The sequence below is a fragment of the Myripristis murdjan genome, chromosome 18, assembly GCF_902150065.1.
Source record: "Myripristis murdjan chromosome 18, fMyrMur1.1, whole genome shotgun sequence".
Taxonomy (NCBI): Eukaryota; Metazoa; Chordata; class Actinopteri; order Holocentriformes; family Holocentridae; genus Myripristis; species Myripristis murdjan.
Genome location: NC_043997.1, coordinates 15,296,491 through 15,314,854, shown reverse-complemented (window position 1 = coordinate 15,314,854; position 18,364 = coordinate 15,296,491). Strand labels below are relative to the sequence as shown.

Below are 18,364 nucleotides of genomic sequence, written 5' to 3'. Positions count from 1 at the left end.
TCCAAACCTGTTTTTTTTTTGTTTGTTTTTTTGTTTGTTTTGTTTGTTTTTTAAAAAGACAATAAATAAAGGGGCCATGACAGGCTTTGGCTGTATTTCAATAACAGTATTCCGTCACATCACGACCACTTCATTTGCATTCACTCTTTATACAAATTACAGGTCCTCTTTGACAAATCTCAGTACAAATCCTCAGAAGGCAATGATATACACTACTGAAGAATGGACAGCAAACGGCACACACACATGAGACAGATGCCAGAAAAATACACAAATGAGAGGCTTGGAAAATACAAAAATGATCTACAAGAAGCTCTACTCTTGACAGATAAGCTCTTGATATTGCAGATCTTGTTTGAGTACACTGGGCATGTGAAGAAGTGAAACTTTTTAACCCTCATACCCTTGTATTTTCAAACCAGCACACTATATACATTACATAGTAAAATATATGATTTCCCTTCATCAAAGTAGCATTTCTGCAGGCTGTGCAATGAGTTTTTCATGAACATGATCAGAAAAATACTTGATAGTACTCACCTAGCTTACTAAATAAGCATAGTCACCCTGACCCCCACGCCCTCCCCCACCCCCACCCGCATGGCTGTTTTCCTGTCTTACCCCCGTTAATAAAACTTTGGATGTCTTTGTAGATAAAGTGCATGGATTCCAAAGTCTCTCCACCTCCATCTGTCAATGTTGCATTTTATTTATCACCACACAATAAAACTATTCCACATGTACATCCTGGCATTTAATGCCTCGATAGTCCAGACACCTCTTTCTTATTCAAGTTTATCGGTGCAAAGCTTGTGCAGCCGCACGCAGCATACGCCTTGAAACTATACCCCCCGACTCTCACTCCAAAAATGCTTTGTCACGGCTTAATTCATAACTCATTTCTGTCTTGTTGCCATGGTACCAGTAAAGACCTGATTCCAAAACAATCCTCCATCCAAATATTTGTGCTCTCTAAAACCCTGCTCTGGGACCCCCATCTGTGTGAATATAACAGCTGACCTCAATATACATGTCACAGAAAATAAAAACAGCAGTTTGGAATCAGGATCAAATATGCAGTTCACCCCAAGCCTGGATCCAGTTCCTTTCCTCTCTCTCTCTCTCTCTCTCTCTCTCTCTCTCTCTCTCTGCCTCTCTCCCTCTCTCTCCCAGCCTTCTCTCCCTCAGGCCGGGACCCTCAGTTGATGCTTTCCTCCCCCAGGTAGTCCAGCTCAGTGCTAGGCTTGCCCAGGTCCAGGTCCATGTCCATGTCCATCATCCCCCCTGCCGAGTGCTGGTGGAAGTTGGCCGCGATCTGGTCAAAGGTCTTGCCCCGTGTCTCTGGCACCCTGAAGAATGTGAAGATGAGGAAGAAGAGGAGGAGTGCTGCGAAGATCAGGAAGACGTAAGGCCCGCAGAGGTCCTGCGGAATGATGGGAAGAAGGATCGAATAATACGCATGAAAAGGGGCAGTCGATGGATGTTGTCAGAAATGGCTAGAGCTAAATGCCTGATGGGAAGCAGTGACAGAATTATCCACGCAATCACTGGGCAGTGAAAGGATTCATGAAATATCTGCAGCATGTCAACACAGTAGAAGCTGAATAAATGACAGCCAACATGTTTGGCCACCAGCTTTCATCAGGATAATCAAACCAGAGAGCAGTGGAGTACTTTAACTGCAGCTCTGGGCAATACTGACAAAACAAATATCACAATATCCTCGACTGAATACCACAATATCAGTATTGTGATGATATTGTAGGAATGACTATTGGTGCTTTCATAAGATATTTACATGTAAGAGAATAACTATCAGTAATATTGTAGATATGATGACCAAGCAAACTATAATTCAACCATTAAAACCAGGACAAGACAATACTTTCACCATATCACAACATTGTGATATCCAAAATACCAGATAATCTAGTTTCATATCATAATATTGATAAAATATTGATGCACTGCTCAGCCCTATGTCACTGAAGTGTTGACTCTTGGTCCCACTTTGGGGTAGAGTGTGAGTCAAGTGCTGCTACTTCACAGGACATGCACAACATTGAAATATGCCTCATCTGTGGAAGGTAAATAAAATACTCACAGCAACATATTGGAAGCCCATGCCTATGATGAAGTTGGCGGTCCAGTTGGAGAAGCCGGCCACAGCCATGGCGGCCGGCCTTGGACCCTGAGAGAACAGCTCAGCCACAAAGAACCAGGGGATGGGGCCTGGGCCCACCTCGAAGAAGGCCACGAAGCCAAAGATGGCCAGCATGCTGAGGTAGCTCATCGAAGGAACACTTTCCTGCCATGTGGGAGAAGACGGGGAGAGGGAATCAGTCTCAGTGGCATGAGAAGGAAGAGACAAAAAGAAAAAATCCATGACAATACAGGAAGTTTGAGCTAGGAAGACAGACCAGTGTGGCGAGAGCTACTGTCATGACGATGGCACAGATGGACATCCCTCCCAGACCCAGCATGTGGAGCGTCCGCCGACCCATCCTCTCCACCAGGAACAGCTGTTGATTGGACCACAACAGGGTTACAGGTCAGTCAGCAATCACAGTGTCTAGTGGGTGCTCCGAAATACAGTATGCAACCTATTTCTGTCTCTGGGAATGTACACATCCGTTGATGCAGCACCTTTACAAAGTGAATATATTGTTCTGTGTGGTTTGGAGTTTATTTTGCATTTATTTTAAGTTATTAAAAGCCCAGGTGAGCGTACTGACATGTAAGTGGTAAAGAGCGATCTCCCCCAGCGTTGTTGATAAATCCACAGGTCACCCCTTCAGGTGACATTGAAATATCTCGACCTGGTAGACCAAACTTGACCCATTTAGATGCAGGGGAATTTGAGAGGCGGGGGCGATGAGGAAAGGGTGCCCAGTCTGCCCTGTTATCTTGTTTGCTCTTTGATAGCCGTGTTAAACAGTAATAGAGGCAGATGTGGGCATGCACCAGTACTGTAAACTGCACCAGCAGACAATACTCGAAATACTGAACACTTTTCAGGAATTAAGTTCTTGTCATATAGTTTTCCAGGCACATTTAAGAAAACTCCTCAGGCCAGATTCAGATGTGATGGTGGCTGACTTGTTTACTGACCGAGACCACAGTGAAGGCACAGTTTACTACGCCGGCTCCTATGGTGGCATAGACTGGACTCTGGACTCCCGCCTTTATGAAGATACTGGTGGAGTAGTAGAATATCTGGTCAGAGGAATGAAAGTGGATTAGTGTCATGTAAACATTGCATCGCACTGATTCCCATTTTTGGGAGATTTCCCGCTCATGAGTAATAATAAACAGAAAAACCTTTGAAAACCTCAGGTTTTGATGATGAATTTTCATTGTATTTTTTTTTTCTCATTGTGGGGGTTTTTATTTTCCAGCTGTGTGAGAGGTTACCATAACTAAATGAGTGACTCACAGCGTTGATCCCGGACAGCTGCTGGGAGAGCTGCAGCAGGATGGCGATGATTATGGGCTGTCTGTAGAGCGGCGAGCGGAAGAGCTCCGCGATGGAAACCTTTCTCTCCATGTCCATCCTCCTCTTCTCCTCCTTCATCTCTGCCAGCATGTCGCCCACCTCCTGCCTGCCCGTCAGCCGCCTCAGGCCTGGAAGTGTTGGAAGGAGAGAGGATTTCTGTGTCATTTGTGAGGACGTTTTTATCGGCACTCACCCCTTGTGGGGGTCTGAAGGTTAAAGGAGTAGTTCCCACTAAAATGAAAAGTCAGGTATTGTTCCCTAAGTCAGCTGAAATTCCATGAAAGGTTTTAGGACCACCAAAGACACGAGTTACCCCAATAGCCTAGTCTCAGCCTTCTACCAAACTATTGAATTGAATGGGGCCAGGCATCATTTTAAAAATCAAAAAAAGCTCCAAAAATATCCATAGAATCAGCTTGAGCAGCGTGCTTGTACAACAGAAGCACTGTAAACAAAATATAGAAAATTATGAGGTAAACATTGGACTTTTCGATCCACAAAACAATCAGATTATGCATGAGCTGCCTGATGAATTTGATGAACATTAATGCTTTCTTTGAGCCGTAAAAAGATGAGCCTGTTGATTTAAAAAAAAAAAACTGGGAGAATGATTCAAACTGCATTCTTTTAAAGGTGCATTCTGCAAATATGCTGAGGGATGATTGAAGTGAGGACCCTGTAGACTCAGCGGACAAATGTGGAGGAAGCACGAAATATGATGGTTGACTCAACATGGTTCTCATCACCAAGACAGTTCACTGATATTATTCCCATTTTTCCAACACGTATTCTACATTTTTGCCCGCTGAGTCTAAATGATCCTCACTTCCATCAGTCATCTGCAGTTTTTCATCATGCAGCTTTTATCGTGAAATTTGGAAATGACAAAACCAACAAAGTAGAAACAGATTTTGCTTCTCATCTTTGCTGACGGATAAAATGCTCCAAAATCTGTCATCAATCATTTGTTCGTTGTAATGGATCTGATTTAAAATGTAGTGAAGTACAGTACTCAAGGAAAAATGTATAAATAAAACTAAAGTTACTGAAAAATACTCAGAAAAGTACAAGTACTCAAAAAAGCTACTCAGTTACTATAACTTGAGGAAATGTAATTAGTAACTTCCACCTCTTGGTACATGGGAATAATAATTCTACACTTATATATTTGACTGGTCCTGAATGAAAATGTTGAGCCACTGTTGTCCAAGACAGAGTCAAGACTGAGGTAAAACTGAGGAAACGAGGTCTTGAGACCAGAGCCACGCACCGCTCTTGGCGTGGTGCTCCTGGCAGCGGATGATGTAGAGGAATCGCGGGCTCTCGGGGCAGAAGGGCAGCAGCGCCATCTGAAGCACGGTGGGCAAGACGGTTACCCCCAGCAGGACGGGCCACAGCTCCTCACTGCCCAGTAAGGACTCCAGACCCAGGACCTGCACAGTGACACAGACAGATACAACAAAGATGAAACTGATCAGTATCACCAGTCCTTGATGATGTAGGGACAACTAGAGATGGATGAAAAAAGAAGAGGCGTAAACAGATAACTAGTTTGTTGGTATGACTTCACTGTGCAGTCTTTTGGAATAACACTATTAGACACAAGCTGACTGTCTCCAGCTGGACAGACCACTTAAAGTTATTTTTTTACATCATGACTTTCATGGCTCAAGGACAGACGAGAGAAAAGACTGTGAAAAAGGTCAAGAAGACCTGAGAGAGAATGAGAAAATTAGGGTTGAGAAATAAAAGTTTATTTTGGTTGTGTTGGCTTAACATTAGGAAAATATATTACGATTCTCATGTCATTTTGATTTTGTCTCATTTTGATTTTTTTTTTTTTTTTTTGCCCATACTATCACAAAATGCCACAAACAACAATGGTTTGACTGTTAAAGTTTTGAGTCGTCTCATGACCTCTGCTTAAAAATGTGCTGTATTTTTCAGGCTGGAATTCCATGTATCAACATTTTTCCAAAGTGTTTATATCGTGCTTTGGAATGAAATCACTCACGCTTTATCTCAATCTTTTGGTCGACTAGCAAACAGTGGGGGGAAGAATATGAGCTTGGAAAGGTTGGAAAATACAGCAGTGCAAAGGCTGGATTTTTTTTTTAACGGTTTGGATGCTGCCTGAGGAAGAGGAGCACTTATCGCTTATTCTGTAGGCAGTGAAGAAGATTAACATTGTGTTCTGTGATTGTTCTTTATGCACGTGTCTGTTTTGTGCACCACCAAGCAGGTCATACATTTTCCCCAATACATTTTCCAGAGTCAATCAATCAGTCAAAATCTTCACCTTTTCTACTGAAGTGGCTTCCAAACCTTTTCATTTTATGCCCAAGTCTTGCATAAAGCATGCTGAACATGAATGCTTTATGAATTCGATATGTGCCATCATACCTGTGCCAAGAGTATGCCGGTGACTATGGCCAGCTGGTGCAGGGTGCCCAGCGCACCTCGCAGACTGGTGGGAGCAATCTCACCCACATACATGGGTGTCAGGCCCGATGCCAGCCCTGGAGAAACGACAGGTTCAGGTCAGGTGAGGACAGACTCTGAGCGACGGACTGAAACGGGCCGTAGTCGTTGTCAAACATTAGCTGCAAGTAATTTTCAGCCTTCATTTTAAGCTACATGGAGAAGCAAATGAGGAGAACTATGCTAAAGTGACTAAGAAGGATCAAACAAAACAAAAGAACTATTTAAAAGCACTAGTCCTGGTCTGGTTTTTGTATTAAGAATTAAATTATATGGAAAATGTGATACATGAGTTTACTGTTTATGATGCAGCCATTATGTTGTGCTTATGGTGCAAAAATTACATTGTATTGCATTGCATCATTTTATATTACAATCAGTCAGAAATGCATTAACCAATCGTCAGGACATTTCATGGGGAGAATAAACATATAAAAAAAATACATTATTAGAAGTTCTTCATAAGTAATGGACTCTCGCTTAACAATTAATAAATATTCTGAATCATAATGACATTAGAAATAAGTTATGAACGATAAATTGCTACTTAAGATCGCACACACACACACACACACACACACACACACACACACATACATACACCAAGAATCCACTTAACAAGAGAATTAAAGATTAAATAGACTAGCTGGTGTAACCTTTTTGTTCCTTGCTCTAGGATATGTGTTTATAAATGATGCATTTTAGAATAATGTGCCATAAAAGTTTAACTTTTATGGCACATTAACTAACTAATCTGACTTTGTCATCTTGTGCTCAGTTCCTGTCTTTAACTTGCATGAGCTAAAAGAGACAAGTAGCACAAAGAAAACAAGGAACCTTTTCCTGATTATCCTTTTTTCTTCTTGTGTCAACATGAGGTATTTTTTAGGAAGAAAGAGAGAAAGAAAGAAAGGAAGAAAGAGAGACAGTGGGCTGCTCACCACAGTAGGCACCGATGACGAAGCGTCCCAGGATCAGCATTTCGAAGGACCGGCTGATCTTGGACATTCCCATCAGACCTCCACCGATAAAGGCGAGCAAGTTGTTGATGAGCATGGCTTTCCTCCTGCAAAACACACAACATGAAAAGAAAATCCTTTAGAGACTGCTGGTAATTTAACAGACAACACAGTGCACATCATTCACTACTCAAAAAGTTCTTCATAGTTTTATGTTTCAGCCTCTAGAGGGCAGTGTCACACAAAAACAGTGGAGACCTCAGTCAGCTGCTGGGTTCTTAGGTGTGATCAGTAGACATAGACACAGGTAAGTCACCTGCTCATAGTAACACTCAGGTAAACCTAAAGATGACAGATCCATGTTGTCCTCACTTTGCCAGACTGATCACATCTCACAAGGCTGAGAAATGAGACTTGAGATGTATTTTTTGACCTCCAGCACTACCAGTCATGCCAAAAAGTTCTTGTCAGAAATGTTACTTTCCATGCCAAGGTGTTGGCAACAATGCCAATCATGCAAGGCCACTCCTGCCCCGTGAAAAAATAAAAAGCAGCCAATACTTACTTTTTTTCCCATCTCACAATTGTAACTTAATAACTCAGAATTGTAAGATTTTCGCTCACAATTGTCTTTTATCTCTTGCAATTGTGACAATGATATACGAAAAAACCCCTCAAAACTCTCTGTTAAGTTACAATCATGAAAAAATGTCACAAATGCATTGCAATTGAGAGAGAGAGAGAGAGAGAGAGAGAGAGAGAGAGAGAGAGAGAGAAAACCCATTCAGGCCATTTAAAAAAAAAAATCTTTGTTTTATGTGGCAGGAATGAGCTTCCATGGCTGCACTTCTGCTCTCGCATTAAGTCAAAATGTAAATCTGCAGGTTTTTCCTGAAGCTCATTTCAAGCACACACACTTCCTCACAAGCAGCACTGATGACCTCTGTCGCACGGTGGCCACCTTGTAGCACTGCACCCTCCCACCCCACCCCACCCCCTCACGCCCCCCTCTCCACCCCTTGACCCAGTGCAGCTCCGGCCGTCTCCCCGCTCGGCCGCTGGGAGCCGTGGGCTGCCGAGCGGTTTGCATCCCAGCTCAGGTTACAGCAGGAAACTGGGTCGAGGAACATCCAGGCCTGAGCTCCTCCTGAGTGACTGAGTGTGGAAACAGGCAGCCATTTTGGATCCTGGCAGAGGTAGACAGTGGCCGCTGATGTGACTGAAGTGTGTGTGTGTGTGTCTGTGTGAATGAATCAGGCCATGCATGTGCAGCTGTGCCCGTGTCGTGTCTGATATGACTTGATATGACAGTGTATTGTGTATGTTTGATATCTATAATCTATTGGCAATCAGGCTGTCAATACAAACCCTGGAGTTTATTAAAAATGTTCTATTTTAGCCTTGCTTTTACTTAGTGACAGCGTTCTACTGATGCTTTTCATTTTTATACTCTATAATGGTTTCTTTAATTTCCTTTTTTCATCTTTTTTCTAAATAAATTACAATTTTAATTCTAATTTATTTCTTTCATTTCTCTTACTCAAACCCATAATCTTTTTTTCTGTTTTCATGACTTACTCTGATATAAAGCATGTTAAATGGGATTTTATTACAAACATACAACATAAATTTGACTGATTGCCTGATTGAGTAGTTGTTGCTTACTTGGCTGCTGTTAGATAAAAATATATGTATGTATTTAAGTTTGGAGAGGAGAAAATCTTATATGCAATTCTGTGCAATTTGATGCTATGCGATATTTTTAAGACTTGTACTGTTTTGCTGTACTGGTCATATGACTTGTACAACCTGATAGGAAATGGTAAGAAAGAGATTTAAAATGTGAAATGTGCCAATTTACATTTGAATGTGTTATTTCATAAGTACAATATGTAGCTCAGCTGAAGCCTGGCGAAGTCTCATCTCACACAAAAGGATTTCACAAGTTTAGTTTCATGCAACAGGATTTCAACAGCACACCAACACTCTAAACTGGAGTGTGTGTCTGTGTGTGGTTTTCCCACCTGCCCAGCCACTCGGAGATGAAGCCCACGCAGAAGGAGGAGAGCATGCCTCCGATGGAGAAGATGGCCACAGACAGCGACCACAGGGAGGTGAGCGTCCCCGCTGGGATCTCCTTTCCATAACGGTGAATCCATGTGGCGTTGTAGTCCTGCTCTATGATCTGCACCAGAGAGGAGAGAGGACAGAGGACAGAGACAGCTATGAATGTCTCGCAACTTCCCAGGACATGTTTGGATTATATTTCCTGATCGAGTCGAGGAGACCTGGTTAGCGATCCCAAACCAACACTTTCATACTTACAGGCCTTGTGTTGATGGCAAACTGAATTTAAAATGGAGCTTTACCAATGAAAACTGTATGAGAATAGTCAAAATGTAATGCAGAAAAGCAACTTTGCTCATCTCAGGGAGGTTTATAAGTTAATAAATATAAATGGAGGAATATTGATAAAAGCAGGGAAAGCAGCCACTTATATATTTCAGGGGTTAAAGCTGCAATCAAGTGTTTTTACTGTCCTGTAATATCATCAGTGGTGGAAATAGTGGAAAGAGTTATAAAAGGAAGAACATACATGGTTCAATCTACATACTTTTAAAGGTGCATTGCGCAAAGTTTCCAAGGGTTGATGGAAGTGAGGTGAGGTCCACTCACTGATATTATCTCCTTTTTACTTTTTCCACATTTTTTTTTTTTTTTTTTTTTTTTTTGCCAGCTAAATGGTCCTCGCTTCCATCAACCATCTGCAGTTTTTCATCAAGCAGCTTTTATTTTGAAATTTGGAAATGCCAAAAAGTAGAACCAACAAAGCATAAGCAGATTCCTCTTCTCATCTTTGCTGACCTAGCGTTCATTGTGAAAGGTTCCACAAGCTGTCACTGATCATTTGAAATACTCAAAAAAAAAAAAAAAACCTCAAAAATGTACTTAAGTAAAAGTAAAATTAGTGTCCTTAAAAACTATTCAAAAAAGTACAAGTGCACAAAAAGCTACCTAATTACAGTAATATGAGTAAATGTAATTAGTAACTTCCACTTCCGAGTATCATATCCAGGAACTGGATCAGGTTGTCAATCAATATCAATGACTCAGCAATTACTTTGCCACAAACTGAGACTTCTGCCTTTTTAAACTCACTGTCTCTGTGTTTTACATCATGTCCATTCCTGCTCCTACCCACATTTTCAGAGATGACAAGACATTTCACTCTCAGACCAAAACAAGCTAATGAAAATGCCACGTTATTGTTATTATTATTGCAATATTTTGCTTTTTTTTTTTTTTTAATTAATTCTCACCATACTAATGGATCTCTGCTGATGTTGAGTGGACTGCCCATTGACCGTTGGGGAATGCAGACTGCATAAATGAAACTTAATGCAATGGACACTGGATCTAAATTCTCAGTGTCTCTCTGGCGATTGTGCTTTCAACAAACAAAGCGCTCCTCAAAATATCACACGGCCGGGTTGCCTTACAGGCGGCAGAGCTGCATCACATCATGTCTATTCTGGTTTTAGAGTCTCCGTTGGTGAAAAATATGGCAGCAGAGTCATGCCTCTGGCAGCATGAGTAGTAAAAGGGTCAAGGCGAGACAGACTCAGCACCAGAGGTCAAAATTCTCATAACAGCTCACGCGACTCGACTGTAGTGCCCGAACGTCACTGGATTTCTGGGGCTAATGCCAAAACCGATAGTTAATATTCAATATATTGGCTGATATATACATGAATACACATTTTCTTGCAACGATCCCTGATTTGTGCTTATCAAACACTTGTGACAAAGATAGTTTGCAGTTTAACAATACACTTTACTGTCCAAAGTGATGTCAAGGCACTGATGTCAAATAAACTTCACCTTGAATTTAACAAATATGATTGACTATAAGTAAAAAAAATACACACATAAATGTTTTCATATCTGACATCTCTTTCATATTTTGATATCTGACAATATATCTGTACCCATATATTGGTCAGGGTGTGCGTGCTTCCATCTTGTGTCTGACTGTGCATGCATGACAATATGATAGACTTGGCAGGGCATGTTTCACAGGAAATATTTCATCAATGGGAGCATTATGGGTGAAAACAATATGAACACATTTCCTAGAAGTGAAAATATTTTGTTTCTCATTGTGTGGTTATGCAAAAAGAGACTGTGTATTCATACAATCATTGACTGATTTTCACTTCTCAGTCCAGTTCCCTCATCCAGTCCTGATAAATAAAGTTTATCTATTCATAACTTATATTTGATACATGTGCATAAACAATAGCTGATCATACCACAGCTCTATGAGGAACGACATGTTTTATAAGCGAGGCAGAGATTTGTAGGCCTCTGTTTGTATATACAGTGCTGGCATTTTTATTTATGGCACTTTTGGGATGCAACAGACACCCCTCCCTGCCAAATAAAAAAAAGACAAAAATAGCTCCTCTATTACACCACAAACAGAAGTGTTGTAAACCTCCCTGACCTATAAGCTGTGGCTGCTGCCTGAAGTGGGGAAGCAGGGTGAGGAGGAGGAGGAGGAGGAGGGTGGGAGTATTTTGGCAATGCCGTGTTTCTGTAAAGAGCGCGGTGTTTTGCACACACTCCCTTGTGTTGACATAACCAATAGGCTCCCCGAGCGGTATTTCATGAAAACCAAAAGCTGACTGCTCTGTGATGGAGGGGTGTGTATCTTTCGCTTCATATCGATTTGATTCATGATTCTCTGGTCGGGCTCTAGAATCTCTATAAAAAATAGTAAACATGCGATAAAGTAAGATCACCCCCCTTTTCTTCTGAAATGGGGAACAAATCAGACAACACAATTACTTGAACGTTTTTTATTCTTTAAAAAATGATATAACGTTAGAATTTCTAGTATTTTGTTTGATCACCATAATTTTAGTTTTTTTTTTCAAGAGTCATGAATGAATTGAATTAAAGTTTTTCATGTCCATTCAAGACAAACTCGGATTGATTCATTCCATTTCTTTCTTTTAGCAGATCAGTGCAGTTGAATTTACATTCAGTGCATCAATGAATCAATGCAGTGAATGAACTTATCTGTGCCTTGTTGCTCTCTGTGCATTTACGCTTTTTTGACCATCTGGTTTTTCTTATTGCACATTGAATAGTTTGGTGAAGCCGTGAGCATTTTGTTTTACCTCTTTGCTGTTTCCCTAAAACTGCTCTTCACTCCTCAGCGCCTGTTGCATCACTTGACAGCATCACATGCACAGATACTGTTGTGGTGACACACACACACACACACATATGCCTTGTAAAATAACCAACCAGTGAGAGGGAGCTTAGCTGACTGGAATCAAACACACCTCTGGTTAAATGTCACCACATCATCCACCTGCATCCTCCATCAGCACCTCCATCAACATGCAAACATGCAAACATGCATGTTCATTTAGGGCTGTTGGCTTTTATTTTTTCATCTGCATTGGATGGTAATGGCTGATTTTGAATATCTAAAACACTCTGATTGGTGATCGCTGGTTCCTCTCAGCACGGTGAAACGCTGCATCAGGATGGGCTGCCTTACCTTTTGAGGAGCGTTGATGACACCGATGTTGTAGCCAAACTCCAGAGATCCCAGCACAGCAGTGAAGACCGAGAGAGCAAGGGTTCCAGTCACTGTCTGGGGTCAACACACACACACACACACACACACACACAAATTAATACATGTGAAGAGACAAACAGCACACCATATAAACATATTACGCTGACAATACTGGTTCCTGCTGAGAACTGTCTTTCTAAAGATAAGGACAAATCAATGGTTTATGTGGAAACCTATAAAAACACACAGATTATGACACATGTATCTTCACACACACACACACACACACACACACACACACACACACACACACACACACACACAGAGCACAAATGCATTAATACTTTCACTGTATGACTGCAGTCCTAATGAGAGACTGACTGTTCATTCACTGCTGCCCACAACTTGAAAGTCTATTTTGTCACTGAACCCTGAACTTTAGCTTCCCTCCAGTTTCCCATCAGGCCCCAGGCCACCTGTCTCCACGGTGACTGACAAGAGGACTTTGGAGAGATTAAGTCCACTCTACTTTACATCCTATAGAAGCATTCCTGTACCTCAGCTGTACCCGGCTGCTAGCCCAGGAGGCGGCACAAGACACAAGTCAGAGCCACTAGTTGTGAGGATTTGGTCAGATTAGTTTCTAATAAACAAGGCGCTGACAGCTGCTACTGAAAATCTGATTTCTGCAAGGATCAGACAGGACCTGTAGCTTTTTATGGCACCGCCATTTAATTAATAAACAAATACCTATAATGGCAGAACGAGGAGGGAGGAGAAACCTTATGGCCTTAGGAATATGACAGCTCTACAGGTCATCAAGCTGAAAACAGTTTTTTTTTTTGCGTTCAAAAAGCAGCAAATCAGAAAATAAGAAAAACAAGACACTTCATCTCTTTTGCACAAATTCATTTTTGGGTCCAAAAACACTGATACTTTTGGTATCATATCTTCATTACAGCATCATAACAAAGAAAACCAAAGGTGACATTGGTGCAAAGGAGGTGATATGTCTAGTTTTTTGTTATTTTCTGATGTGCTGCTTTGTTTCTCTCCTTCTGAATGTTAAAATTTCAATGTCTAGCACTCAGTCACACTGTAGCCCTTGGCGGTGATGTGCACCTGCATCCACTCCTACCAAGGCTAGAAGTTTGGAAATGAAACATTTTCAGCTGATAAACATGGATTTTGATACAATTTGAAATGGTAGAGGGAAGCATAGGCCTTGGTTTCCGTTAAAGTTTAGTTTACGCTGCTCTGCTGATATCACAACTCCTTTCCCCCCTGTGTATTTTCATTTTTGTATCTATTCCATTCTATTCCTCCAGTGGCACAGAAGATAGACTTTGAGTATCCCACACAGTCTACAGGATCTGTTCAGTGTGTCTGCAACTCTGTGACTCGACCTTGCCTTGTTGAGTCTCCTGATAAGCACTGTTTAGCATTCATCAACCAAAACAAAAGGGCAAGTGTTTGTATGTATGTGTGTGTGTGTGTGTGTGTGTGTGTGTGTGTGTGTGTGTGTATTGTAAATCCATGGTTGTGCAAGTGTGTGTGTGTGTATATGTGTATGATTTGTCTGTGTACATGTCCTTGCTACAGAACACCACAGGCAGCCAGTTATGCTCTATTACACATTACTGTACTATTTAATTTAAAAACAGTCACACGCTCAGCTGTTTTTGCAGTGATGATGTTGTTGTGCATCTACTTTGACCCTGAGAAGCTTAAAATAACAATTAAATCACATTTCTCTTATCATCATGTACACTTGGATCAATATTTGTGAAAGCAAAGAATTTGACATGGCGCTGATCCTTGGATACTGAACGGGAGTGCTGTTGTGAGAAGTGTTTGTTTTTTGCCCTGTTTGAGTTTCCACACTAATGGGACTACTTTTCCAGTGGCACTAACTCTTCTGTACCAGTAAATGTACCCATATCCCTGCAATATTACAGCATCCGCAGAGTCTCCTGCTTCTTGTCGGAGGAGCAGCTTCAGGGCTTTTATTTTGATGGTGTCAGTGATAAGAGTCTGGTGTCTCTTGTTTCAAGCTGTGGGAGAGACTTCATCATAGGAATAGTGTGAATTCTGTTTCTTGCTGGATCTTACAGGCTGCCCACCTGTCAAACTCACACTCACATCAAACAGGGCAGGTACACGGGGCCTCAAAATGATAATGAATCCCCAAACAGGGCTTGAGGGAGGGCACAAGAAAGGTATTGTTCATGTGAGTGGTGGAGCGAGACCAGTCAAACTAGACAACCTTAATGAACTCCTGCTTCAGCTCTGACCTGTAGGCTCATATTTTTGCCTGGTCAAGGTCACTGACCAGGATAAATAAGGGCCAAAGCACCTTCAAATCAGGGCTAACTCCCATACTTTCTACAGGAACTTACACATCTACTGTAGCTTTTGGTTGTACACAGCTACTTTCTCAAGGGTTTAGATGGGTTATTGATGAGCAAAGCTGTTCAAAACACTTTTAGAGATGGGAAAATCTATGTTTTTTTTTTTTTTTTTTAAATTAAGAGAATAATTAAACTTGATATTTTCACCAAGAATTGTTTGTAGCCTAGTTTTTTTTTTTTTTAATTATTATTTTATTTTCCTATTTGTCCTCCTTTTTGTCTGGCAGATCAATCAATGAACCTGTATGCTTTTGCGTTTCAGGACAACAAAAGGTTTAACTTCTCTTACGACCGAGATAAAGTCGTGCGTAAAATTCAATGGCACAAATGGAATTACGCACGGTGGAAGGTAAGCATAGCAATATTTTTTTAGGGAAGCAAAATAAAGCACAGCCGGGTTAATAATATCCTAAAAGCTTTTTTTGAAATTACCTCCCCTCCGAGTTGCTGAAACCCGGCCGGCATGACTGCCACAGCGCCAGACACCCAGTAGTCGCAGTCGGTGACAGATGCGTCTTGTCCCAAATGGAGACCACGTGAAACTCTCCCCCAGAAAACAAAATAACCCCGAGACCTTTGGCACCTCTGAGAAAAAAAATCGTTATAGAAAAGTAGAATCCTCGTCAAAACAAAACAAAAAAAGAGAGACTGAGATTAATCTCGCTCGTCCTCTGCAGTGAGATCTCCCTCTTTGAAGTTTGTGTTATGTCCGTTCAGCTGGGATAGAGTGACATCCGCAGCACACCCACACGCGCGTCTCTCTTCTATCCAAAAGGGGAGGAGGGGATAAATGGAGGGAGGAGGAGGGGGGTGATCTTGAGGCCCGCGGCAGAGGTCATCTTTTGTGGCTAGAGACGCAAGTAGGAAGCCGTCTTGACCTTAACTACCATTGGCTGGAGGGAGGAGGACACTGTTCTCTGTGCGCAGGAAGACCAACACAAGATTGGGGTGATCTCAATCAAAACGTCCATCCTTTGTATGGGTTGATGAAGCATATCAGGATGATGAAAAAATGAACTGATAAAAAAAAATCATCTCAGTATCACAGTTCAAACAGCAGATTCTATCAAACAGTACATCTTATCACTCTTTAGAGCTCTTTAATAATGTGTGATAGAAAATGGTGCTCAAGGCTGAATGTGGTTTCCAGGGTCTGCCTTTGCAGCCCTGTTGCATAATGTCCTCTGGTCTTTTTAAAAGCAAGATAACTCAGTGGAGATGCAAAAAAAAAAAAAAAAAAAAACAGAGAGAGAGAGAGAGAGAGAGAGAGGCAAATGTGTAAAACACAGACAAGTATGGGGTGTTTAAACCTCACGGGGCACATGATGGGAATGTGCAGCGGAAGAGACACATTTTAGACCCACGGCCTCTCTGAGATGCATCAGCTGAAGGAGGTGCCGGGGGCGACGTTATGGGTCAGTGTGTGGCGTTGCACAACAGCTGGACCTCAGACGAACCCAAGTCAGAGTCCAGTGCTGCTGCCCTGGTACCATGACTCATCACTTCTCATGGGCAGAATGAAGGGGCTCGTCTTTGCCACCCAAGCTGCCATTGTCTGTCTTTCCAGCCGCCATAAATCCCCTTCTATTTCAGAGCACATGCCAAAGGGGTCATGCACTATAGCTGTATGCCACAAGCTCACCCCCTTCCGCAAACCCCTTCCCCTATTACACATGAAAAAATTAATCCCTCTCAAGGCAACAGGTGGGCCCTAAATTTGGGGCGTACCACTTGAGTCAGCGGTGCAGGGGTGGCCGGGGAAACTGGGGACAGAGAGCTGGTGCGTTGGAGGCGGAGATTAAGGGGGTGTGGTGGGGGTGTGAGGCTCGCTCTGGGCGGGCAAAGTCAGGACCTGCTAAGAACTCAATGGAAAAATTCCTGCTCTATATCTCCCGATAAACTCCTCCCTGCACACACACCTGCCCACCCCTTGCAGACACACCCCCATCTCACGCCATTCTTTTGGCACCAGAACTCCCCTCCTTTTGCTTTTCCCTCCCTCCATGCTTTGAGCTGGGACACTGGTTGGGAAAGAGGGGACGAACCTGACACCCCTATCCAAAGCCAGGGCCCCAAGCACAGTCATGTGTGTGACTCCAACCAAATGTAGAGAAACCTTACACCATTAGAACAGTGGCTTAGAGCCCCCACATAGTTTAGGGGCTCATGTAGGCAATATGGTGCAGACAATAATAGCTTTCAAATTGACTAAAAAGACCAAAAATGACAAGAAAACCACAAATAATAAGCCTTTTACATGTACGAACTTAATAAAAAATATAAATGATCTGATTAAGTCCTTGCACAAAGATGCACCTAGCCACGGGGATGGGTTTTTAAACAACAAAGCAAGCGTTCAGCATTATTTCACAATACAAATGTCACTTGTGTTGTCCCAAACCTGGGAATGCCAATCACAGCGTGCCTCTGTTATCTGAAACAAAAGTCACGCCACCTCAGGGACACAAATGCCATGTGACTGCCCGTTAGTGACCCAGAGAGGCTGGCGATGTAAATACCGTTCCTCCTTGTCAAGACACGATCGTGTGTGTGTGTGTGTGTGTGTGTGTGTGTGTGTGTGTGTGTGTGTGTGTGTGTGTGTGTGTGTGAGTGGGTCAGCTGGTTCATAATTATGTTACAGTAAAGTGAGTCATGTGATGGTAGGGCAGGTGCTGCACTGTTGATGTGTGTCACTCAACAACATTTGCATTAAATAGTCGAGGGAGCTCAACCCACAAACCAGTTGTTTGTGTGGAAAAAACTTCGAGTTCATGAGGCAAAACACCCAGAAACAAAAATCAGATGGATGTTTGGAAAGGGATGTAGTTTAGTGTTGCAATGTACAAATTTTAAGTGTTGTATAAGTGAATATTTTTTGCCCTCTGTGGTCAGTATTTGAGCCTTTCACCTAGTTACCCCAGAAATGAGGCAAAGTTAGCTGTGAAAGGCTAGTTTATATCTGCAATACATTTCATACAATTCATCTTGGACTGTATTCCTGTGCTGTGGTGTAACCCCTGGACAGGATTCAAAATACATTCCCTTGCAGCCATGCCTGTCCCGTCACATGACATGTGCACGATGAAAAAAAGATCACGTTACGTCTTGCGTTGGATTAATTCAGCTACACCACTGTGCTACAGCCTCGTAAAACTTAAATCAAACATGCAAACTCAAAAAGTATCACTTTTCCCTCTCTGCAGCAGACTTATATAACCTCACTAATACCATTTATTGTATCTATATACAGTGTTGGTGGGATCAAATTCATGGTGGGCCAGTTGGCACCATCAGCACATTCACTCAAAGGTCAGACAGCTACCTTGCCCCAAAGTGGCACCAATAAAAAGCTATGCGCTTGCAGACATGGCCAGGAACCAAAATTCAATGCGTTCCCTTTGGCTTTGACTTTGCCAGTTTA

General features: G+C 42.1%; 1 protein-coding gene across 1 annotated transcript; it reads right to left on the bottom strand.

Annotated features, from left to right (window-relative positions):
• Nucleotides 1-66: 66 nt before the first annotated feature.
• On the bottom strand, nucleotides 67-15,408 carry LOC115376573 (solute carrier family 2, facilitated glucose transporter member 4). Its single transcript, XM_030076247.1, has 11 exons — nucleotides 15,376-15,408; nucleotides 12,512-12,607; nucleotides 8,961-9,121; nucleotides 6,919-7,043; nucleotides 5,900-6,015; nucleotides 4,767-4,929; nucleotides 3,437-3,624; nucleotides 3,112-3,216; nucleotides 2,421-2,522; nucleotides 2,105-2,308; nucleotides 67-1,423 (listed from the first exon to the last, which is right to left on the bottom strand). The coding sequence occupies exons 1-11, from the start codon at nucleotides 15,406-15,408 to the stop codon at nucleotides 1,199-1,201; spliced, it is 1,518 nt and encodes a 505-aa protein (XP_029932107.1). The 3' UTR covers nucleotides 67-1,198.
• Nucleotides 15,409-18,364: the final 2,956 nt, after the last annotated feature.

What these genes read in the sequence shown, in the direction of transcription:
- LOC115376573 (XM_030076247.1), bottom strand. Translation starts at nt 15,408, where the DNA reads ATGCCGGCCGGGTTTCAGCAACTCGGAGGGGAG. An exon ending in ATCTCCGAGTGGCTGGGCAG is followed by an intron (nt 7,044 to 8,960) that starts GTGGGAAAACCA and finishes TGTGTTTTGCAG; the next exon opens with GAGGAAAGCCATGCTCATCA. An exon ending in CAGTAGCTCTCGCCACACTG is followed by an intron (nt 2,309 to 2,420) that starts GTCTGTCTTCCT and finishes CCCACATGGCAG; the next exon opens with GAAAGTGTTCCTTCGATGAG.